The sequence below is a fragment of the Lupinus angustifolius genome, chromosome LG09 (genome assembly GCF_001865875.1).
Source record: "Lupinus angustifolius cultivar Tanjil chromosome LG09, LupAngTanjil_v1.0, whole genome shotgun sequence".
NCBI classification, from domain to species: domain Eukaryota; kingdom Viridiplantae; phylum Streptophyta; class Magnoliopsida; order Fabales; family Fabaceae; genus Lupinus; species Lupinus angustifolius.
The window spans coordinates 6,649,809-6,659,952 of record NC_032017.1 but is presented as its reverse complement, the minus strand read 5'-3'; the positions used below and the strand labels follow the sequence as shown (position 1 = coordinate 6,659,952).

General features: G+C 27.0%; 1 protein-coding gene across 1 annotated transcript; it reads left to right on the top strand.

Annotated features, from left to right (window-relative positions):
- Nucleotides 6,264-7,925, top strand: LOC109357178. Its single transcript, XM_019600956.1, has 2 exons — nt 6,264-6,341; nt 7,501-7,925. Exons 1-2 carry the CDS (start codon nt 6,284-6,286, stop codon nt 7,848-7,850), a joined length of 408 nt encoding a protein of 135 aa, XP_019456501.1. The 5' UTR covers nt 6,264-6,283; the 3' UTR covers nt 7,851-7,925.

The window sequence follows — 10,144 nt, the reverse complement described above, 5'->3', positions numbered from 1 at the left end:
CTAAGCACATAAAGCCTAAGATATTAGAATGTAAAGACTAACGATTAACCCTTATCCTAATCAATTAAGCCATCAATATGAAAGTGAGTTAATCAGAATACAGTATACAACAGGTTTATTTCAATCAGAATCTAATGCATGATCATGTGAGCAATATCAAATGAATATCAAATTATGCAGAAACATAAAGCATGTTACAGAAAAACAGCATAATCTCTCTTCTCACACATGCAACTCTTAAGCAAAATAATAGTGAAAATACCAATGCAAAATGCTCTCTAATACAACCCTAAACAAATAGAATGGATGCTTTTGAGTTCTAAGTGAAGCCTCGTATTTATAGCATGGATAATAAGTGATTTAAGCCGTTGCAAAAACAGTTAAACAGTTAAGCAGTTACAACAGCAAAAACAGATTTTAGTTATAACACAAAACAGACACGTTAATCGATTAAGACTACCATTTAATCGATTAACGGACTTACAGAATAACATTCAAAACATTTAAAACAAAAAACACATATTCAACAAAAATTAGTTATGTTAATCGATTAAGCTACCACGTTAATCGATTAACTAGAGCATTTGTGCATATGGTTCACAAGGCAAACTTCTCATATGTTATGTGCAATATGTATACATGTTTTATCATTTATATTATGCCTAATATGCATACATAACATGTATGATATATGCATGAACATACGATTAACTAGATTATGCATCTCTTGAATATGGTAGTTCAATTATGATGGCTTAAGAAACTAGCATCTAGGTTCACCTAACCTATACTCACTTACTACGGCACACATCCCAGACTACTTAGGTTATAGATTCAATTTATCTCCTAGTCTAGATATGACCAAATGAGCATAAGGTATGTTGATTGTTGAGCCATCTTCAAGCTTTGTTAGAACCTTGTCTTCATCAAAACATAGGCTAAGATATGCTAGTGTTATTCTTGACACTTTGCACTTTCAGACTTTGGTTTGTGATTTATTATTTTAAAAGTCATTTGTGAGGCTTGATGATTATTTAATTTTGAAATTGTGATTGAGTTTATTATAAATGTGTGTTTTAAAGGAAAAACGGGTCAGACCATCTTATCAAATATGGGTCGGGCTGAGGATTTCAACCCTTTTAGCAATAAGGGCTAGGTCGGGGCAACCCATTTTTGGCTGGGTCCGGCCAACCCCTTTTTGGCTGGCCAAAGTTGGGTCAGGCTGACCCATATTGCCAACCCTAATCACAAGTATGATTTAATTTTTATACTCTTTCAATTTTTTATTTGATGATAGATATAATTTCTTCATCATATAAATTTTTGCATGATAATTATTTTTTGTGTTCTACATCATTGCATTATAAGGTATATTTGATTTACATTTTGTTTGAATTATCTTTTATTCTTTAATTTTAGGTAACGATCATTTTGAAAATATTTTATTTAGGATTTAGTGTTTGATTCAAATATTGAAATGTTACTATTAATATATTAAAATTGTAAAGATAATAGATTTAGAAAATTAACAACCACACCACCTTATATTAAACTACAATTATAAATATTATTATAAGATCAGGTTTGGGCCTGATCATTAAAACATGTTCGTTACTGACTGCCATTACACGAGAGACATGTGGTTATAAGATTAAAATACATCAATAATTGCACCCTTAAATAAAATAAGAGATGAGAATTTGTGGAATATTTAATTAATATCCTTATATTATTTAATAAAATTATAATAATGATATATATTCACGAGAAAATATAAGTATTTTTATTAGGAATATATAAAAATAAACATATCAATTATTTGTTTACATTGATTTTATAATCATATATTAATAATATGTATTTTAAAGTAATCATATTTTAGAATCAAATAATAATAAGATTATAAGTTTAATGATTATTCAATCATAATTTATATAAAGTTATATACATTATAATGCATATTTGATTTATATTTTTTTTAAATTATTTTTTATTCTTTAATTTTAACAACATTCATTAGGGATATAGTTTAGGGTTTAGTGCTTGATTCCAAAATTGCATTGTTACTATTACAATATTAAAATAGTAATAATAGGAAATATAACATAAACAAAATGTTAAATATAGTATATTAAGAAAATTAAAAATCATAACAATTTATATTAAACTAAAATAATATTATTAGGAGGTCAGGTTTGGGCGTGATCATATAAAACATGTTCGTTACCGGCAATCATTGAACAAGAGACATGTGGTTATTGGATTCTTGAAATATAACAAAAAATAGAATATTAAAGATATTAGATTAAGAAGGCCGTACCCGATACAAATAATATAATATATGAGAATTTGTGGAATATTTAATTACTATCATTATATTATTTAATTTAAATAATTGATCGAGGCTGTATCCGATACAAATAATATAACAATTAAAACTGCAGTACTAAGAAGTGACTCATAGGTCGTTTCCCAAGGATTATCTTTCAAGTAAAGCTTCAAACACCTTATACTCACACACGCACAAGGGGGGTTTTGTTGTTGGATAGTATGAACATAAATCAAATTCAGAAACAGTAGTTAAACAATGTAATAAAACGGCTAAATCCCTTTGGTTCGTTTGTTCACAACTCAATCCTTGGTTTCAAAAGATTATTTTCAGATTCCAACCATTAACTTCCGAATTTGTTGAGAATCAATTCAAAGTTCCAGAACCTAAACATCAAACTAAGCGAAATCAGTAAAAGTATGAAACGATTAACAAATTCACACGAACTAAGCATTCATGCACTAGAGAGAGTAAATCAACTAAGTGAAGATAAACTCAACCAACAAGTTTCTAGTTTCTAAGCAATGACATTAAGCAAACCATATTTAGAAAAGATAGAAGAAATCAACAATAAAGAAACTGAAAATGCATTAATAACAAAACCTCAAGAGTTGTGATACATTACCAAAGGAACTTAGTCTAGAAATTTAGCCTTCCATGACAATGGAAGAGCAAACCGAAAATGAAGAAGGAGATGAACCCTAGCAGAGCAAAAAGAGGGAAAACGGAAATGTGTTTTTTTCAAAATGAGGCAAAGTAAAAAAGTGTGTGTGTTTGGAGTGGGGAATCCAAATTTAACTCATCCAACACACATAAACCGAATTGGGCCTAAACAATGGGCCCACAGCCAAATTACAATAAAAACAACTCCTAAATTAAAAATACAATCTTCACTTCAACACATATCCTCGACTTTCATAATGCCCAAAATGTCATTGGTGCCAAATGTGATGTGAAAATGATAATAGATTTAATGAGGCCAAATAATCCCAAATTAACTCATTTTAGGAATATTAGTCCAATAAAGTCTAAAACACTAAACCATGTGAAACAAAGTCAATTAGGCACCAAGAATCATCAATCTTGATAAATTAAGGTTATGAATATTGTGTAATATATTGCTCATCAATAATAATAATAATGGTAGATATATTCAAAGGAAAATATAAATATTTTTTATTAGTAATATATAAAAATAACCATATCAATTATTTGTTTATAATTATTTTAAAATCATATATTAATAATGTGTATTTTAAACTAATCTTTTTTAGAATCATATAACAACAAGATTATAAATTTAATGATGATTTTTTAATTAATAGGATAATGATTTCATTAATACTGTATAAAATTTTATGTCCTTCATCTTAATGAAGTTTTACATTATCTCTCAACCACCAACATTCCCTTTTTAAAGGTAGTTTGTGCATCATCTTATTTATATGATTATTATTTTTTACTATTTCTAAATGTTCAAAGCTAATTAATTTTTTCACAGGTTAATGGCAAAATCACGCCTATTTGACATGATAAAATATTTAAATGACTTTAAGCAACTATGAAAGATTGTTGTTAGATTTCTGATTTTTGGTATGTGGAAATGCCACCAAAAACAGGACATATTGAAATGATATTAATTGACAACGAGGTTGCACTTTATATTATGTCAAATAATATATTTATTTCATACAACTTTCATTTATAATAATATAATTGTTTTATGTATTATAGGTTAGTAAGACACAAGTTACTGTTAAAAAAGATGAATTCAATGAGCAGAGACATAAATTGAAAGTGTGTGAGACGTATGCTATGAACAATTTTAATGTTGTGCATAACGATATTCAATATAAGGCATATGACTATGTCTATAGGATGCAATTTATTGCTGATACAATATTACAAATATTACTTCAAAAATTTTGGGGACAAACTAGCCGAGAATTTTTGCACGGATTTATTAGTAGGTTATACTGAAATACTTCTTTCATTTTAATTAATTCAAAACTTTTTAGCTCAAAAAATACTTTAATTATCTGCAACTTTGATAGCACTTGTTTTATTGACCCAAATATATATTAATCGAGGTGTTAATGGACTAATATTCCCCATACTGAGACAAACTTAAAAATAAAATCATAAATGATGTTGTTTTATTTATTTATATTAATGTTGGTAATTTTTACAACTTAATTTTAAAAAATTAAGCATCAATGATATCATTAGTTGTACTCTTTGGGAAAATTATGCAACGAAAATCATGCTACGTCTAGCATAATGGTAGCGACTCATGTGAATAATGACTATTTATCCCCGAGGTCATGGGTTCGAGTCGCGGGAGGCTCCCATTTGTAGGGTATAAAATACTATAGGGAGTATTTAAGCTTGGGGGTGACACGCTTAGTTATCTATGGGTCTGAGAGGTCACATGACATAACTAAAGTGTTATAGTGACACGCTCAGTATATGTATGGGCCTGGGAGGTCGCATGACATAAATGAGGTGTTACACTCTTGCTTATTTATATTACTATTTTATTGTTTGTTAGGTAAATATCCACCATCTCTTTCTAATCATGTGTGGTTCAAAATTGTTGATAAATGAATAAATTTAAAACATAGAATAGTTCCAAAGTAGATACTATTTATTTACGAACAACTATTTATAAAATTAATTAATTAACAAGTGAGTGTAGAATTATAACATTGATTCTACTTTTTTCAAATATAGGTTTGAGGCATTGAAAATTGTGAGACATTAAGTTAAGGTATAAGTGAAGTAAATACATGAGGTTAAATACAAACTTACAAGTTTTCATCCACAATACTAAAAGCAACATTGTGAAATCCGAGTCGGACGACAAACTGGATGAAGTCCCATATTAGGTTTAAACGGTTAAATCGTGCGGTCTGACCGGATGATTTCATACATAATTAATAAATTTTATCTATAAATATATATAAATGTAAAATTTTATATAATTATATTGAAGTAACATTTCTTCATTTTTTAGACCTGAGTAAAACAAAATATTAGAGTAGTGTTCTATAATTTTAATTTTTAAGTGAGAAGTACGGTTTACTTTCCGGGTTAATCCGGTTTAACCGAGTTTAACACGGTCGGACCAGAATTTCTCCAGTTCAAAGCGGTCCAACATAACATTAACATTATCTTTTTACTGTTTTATTTTACAACTCTGAAATTTAATTCTTTAAATTCCTATCACCAATAAAACACATCGATTCATGTAAATACAAGAATATCCTACTAGTTTTTACTAAAATGCATATATTCATTGCTTGATACTTGAATTTTGAAAGTGATAATTTTGTCATAACATAAAACTAGGTATTAAAAAAAGAAGGGATATATTTACACCCAAGTTATATATTCATTCCTATTTTTTCTTTCAGAAGAATACCTTCAATATCTATTAAAGTACATTGAATAACTATTAAATTATTTGAAAGTACATTTAATTTAGACTTTAATATATATGCACTATTAGTATATAAATATTTATACATATTAAGCACATCATACACTATTTATTTGTGCGTTGCTCTAGTAGTGGAAGGCTCTACTAGATCCCAATGTAGAGAGTTTGATTCCTAGGAGCAACACTTGTTCGAAGGATAGTCACAAACTTCAAAAGGGATTAGTTCATTACCTAAAAAGGTGAGGGGATACCCTTGATATTACAAAAAATACACTATTTATTTTTTTTACTTATATTTAAATAATTAAATATGAATGATAAATACTATAATGACAATGTAAAATATGCTTACACTATCTTTGCATATATCCTTTATTATTTATTTATCATTTAAACTAAATGTATTGAATTTATTGATGTACTTGAATCATTTATTTCATTCTTACCTAAACATGTTATAAAAGTCCATTCATAAAGGCTGAGCATGAGATAACAACACTAGCCAAGAAAACATGAACGCCTCTTTGGTTAAGTTCAGTTTCTATCTTATGCTTCTACTATTTGCCTCAGGTACATTTCTTCTTTGGTAGAAAGCTTTTTGTTTCAGTGTTTCTTATTTTATTTTAATTATCTGGTTTTGTGCATATGGGAAATGGATATTTTTTACACAAATTCATATAAACTTATAGCCAGGGTCATTAAAATTCCTCTCATATTTTTTACTCGCCTAGTTGTAGTGGTAGATGTCATTCTTCACATCAAGATGAAGAAGGAAGTCCTACCCTTTAACATTCAAACTAATTGTCCTAAAGTCTTTAAGTATTCTAACTACTTAAAAGAAGTAAAATGAGCTACGAAATGTTTTTATGTATTCTAACCATTTGTCCTCTACTATTTTTGGCGCTTCAGATAATTAAAAATAATTTAAAATTCATTTTTTTGTCTACCCCACTTTGATAACACATTGGATCTTATCATTTTAAATTTTAGATTTTTAATGTTAGTTTCAAATATTCTTTAAAAAATATTTCTAGTTAGTATTAAATTTATTAATTTATATATTTATATATAACATATGTGTTATAATTTTTTTATTTTGCTTGCGGAAGTAAGTTTGCATGTATATATCCTCTCCAGATATCAATAAATTAGAGTCTCATGTACCGAGTCATCTTTTTGTTGTAATATATATGTATTTAAATTTTTATATATATTATAAAGAGTGTAATATATATGTATTATCGGTTTGTGAAGATGTATACAACCATTCATTTATTAAGCATGAATAATGAATGATGTAATGACAAAATATAAAATTCATATACTATTTGTGTATATATTTTTTCTTTATTATAAATTAACAACATACTAATATCATCATGATAACATTATTTACATTTGTTTACACTAAAAAAACCATTATCTTTATGTATATGTTCATATTTAATTTTTTTAATATTTTGTAAGACCCTACAATTTGTATTATGATTATACGTTTTATGTATTCACATGTTCACATATCCCTTTTGAACTTACATAATCTCGATTTTGTTTATATAGCTTTTAATTTTACATATTTTCTAGGCAATCATATGTTTAATTACACACTATTATCGGGTACAACTTCAACATAAGTTTTCTTATTTAGTTATTCAAGCAACCCATTAATGTTAACTTATATGCTGTATAAATATATAAAGGCTAATTAGAAAACGAAATGTATTTTCAGGTATAAAGTTTGAGATTGAGAGACAAGACTCAAAAAATAAGGGTGGAGAGTGCAAAATCACTACTAACTGTGATGGCTGCATTTGTGGAAGAACTTCTCATTGTACTTGTTGTGATCCTGGTGTATGTGTTTGTTTTAGAATAGATCAGTCAAATATGACGCTTCAGATTTTGAATCCAGATGAACAACTTAATGGTCCAACTTGCAAAGCCGTTGGTTCTAGTAGTTGTAGACGTTGCGTTTGTGGTGGTAAAATTGGTCCATGTTCTTGTTGTCTTAATGGTGTATGTACTTGTTATAGGGTTGATTTTAATCAGACAATGGCTCATACAGATATCATAAATTATTAGTTCATATATCTTTGGATTTCGATTATCGAAGAACTTATAAATAAAGCCCGAGGATTGACATTCCATTCTGAAACTTGTTTAACTCCATGTACTATTGAAAATTTGAGACAAGAGTAAAATTTTGATCATCTAATTTAGGATATTGCAAAAAAGACCTTAATTTATTGATGTGTTGATCGTCTAAAAAACTTTAATTGTTAGCGTATAAGTATCAAACCTATAATTGTTGTTTTCAGAGCTCATCGTGACATCTTATAGGTCCAGTGAGGGGGGAAATTGGTACTAAAATTATAAAAAATCTAACCATGTGAATTTGTATGTTACGATTTTAAACAAATTGTGAGATCAAAATAAAAATAAGTATATACTGTGTATCAAAAGAATTTAATTATATTATTTTTATAATAAATTTAAACAAAATAGATCTTAGACAAATTGCGATAAAATAAGATAGATTTATTTGTGAGGTATTTAGTCTAATATATATTTTGAGATCAACTTCCTAATAAATCTTAAATGACATTGTACTTTGTTCACCCCACGTGAGACCTTATTTCAATTATACATTTGCTAGTGATGATATAAAACAATGTTGTTACAACCAAGAAAATGTTAAATATATTCATGACTTAATTAATAATCATTGATAACATAATTGATAACATATTTGAGTCCTCATAAACTATAGGCTCTATGTTGCGTAGCTCTGACATACTCGCAGGGTTGGCCCTTCTTGTTTGATGTCGGGCAAAAAAATAATATTTGGGCTGGTAAAATAAATAAAAATGTATTAATCATGTTATTCCATCATGCTTTGCCTTTTCATTGGAAAAACTTGGGGCCAAACTTTTGTGTCACCTTTTGTTTAATTGTTTGTTTAGTAGTTGTGTTGGTGCATCGAAAGCGATTGTTGCGCAGCGTTGGTCACAAGCAATCAAATAACAATTATGTATGATCAGGCAACACTCATTATGAATATATTTTGTTTAGGGTTTGATTCTAATATTGCAATATTACTATTACAATATTAAAACAATAATAATATGAAATCTAACATAAATAGAATATTAAAGATAACAAATTAAGAAATTTAACAACCATAACAATTTTATTAAACTGAAACTATTAATATTATTAGGAGGTCAGGTTTGGCACGAGGGACATTGCACGAGGGACACGCGATTATTGGATTCTAGAAATATAACATAAATAGAATATTAAAGATACTAGAATAAGAAGATTAAAAAACACTTATGATTTCATCTTTAAATAATATAATTGAAGGAATTTACGGAATATGTAATTACTATCATTATATTATTTAATTAAAGGATAACAATGATAGATATATTCACGGTAAAATATAAGTATTTTTTATTAGAATATATAGAAATAATCATATCAATTATTTGTTCATAGTTATTTTAAAATCATATATTAATAATTTGTATTTTAAACTAATCTTATTTTAGAATCAAATAATAATAATAAGATTATACGTTTAATGATGATTCAATCATAAGATGTACAAAGTTGTATGCATTATAACTCATATTTGATTAATATTTTGTTTGAATTATTTTTTATTCTTTAATTTTATGCAACAATTATTATTGATATATTTTGTTTAGGGTTTAGTACTTGATTCAAATATTTCAATGTTACTATTACAATAATAAAGTAGTAAAGATAGTAGATTAAGAAACTAACAATCATAACAACTTTTATTAAAGTGAAATTATTAATATCATTAGAAGGTCAGGTTTGGGCCTAATCATAAAAAACATGTTTGTTAGTGGCAGTCATTGCACGATAGACATATGATCATTAGATTCTTGAAATATACATAAATAAAATATTAAATAAACCAGATTATGAAGATTAAAAGATAATAATGGTAGATACATCATTATTATATTTAATTATTATCATTATATTATTTAATTAAAATGTAATAATGGTAGATACATTCATGGAACATATAAGTATTTTTTATTAAGAATATATAAAAATAATCATATCAATTATTATTTTATAGTTATTTTAAAATCATATCTATACTACTTAATAAATGGAAAACACAAAATTATCACTTCATCATGGTGTAATGTAACACCGCGAATTTTACGATTTTGAATTATAAGATTTTATTAAAATATTTTTATTAATTATATATTCGAAAATGAATTTCTGGGAATTTTCGGTAAAGAATTAGACAAAACTCTAGTTGAGTTTTAGTCTTGTAATTTTATTTCCTATTTTATGGTAAATTTTGGTAATTTTCGGAGACAGTC

Coding starts and splice junctions, on each gene's coding strand:
- LOC109357178 (XM_019600956.1), top strand. CDS start 6,284: ATGAACGCCTCTTTGGTTAAGTTCAGTTTCTATCTTATGCTTCTACTA. Junction 6,342..7,500: donor GCTTCTACTATTTGCCTCAG/GTACATTTCTTC, acceptor ATGTATTTTCAG/GTATAAAGTTTGAGATTGAG.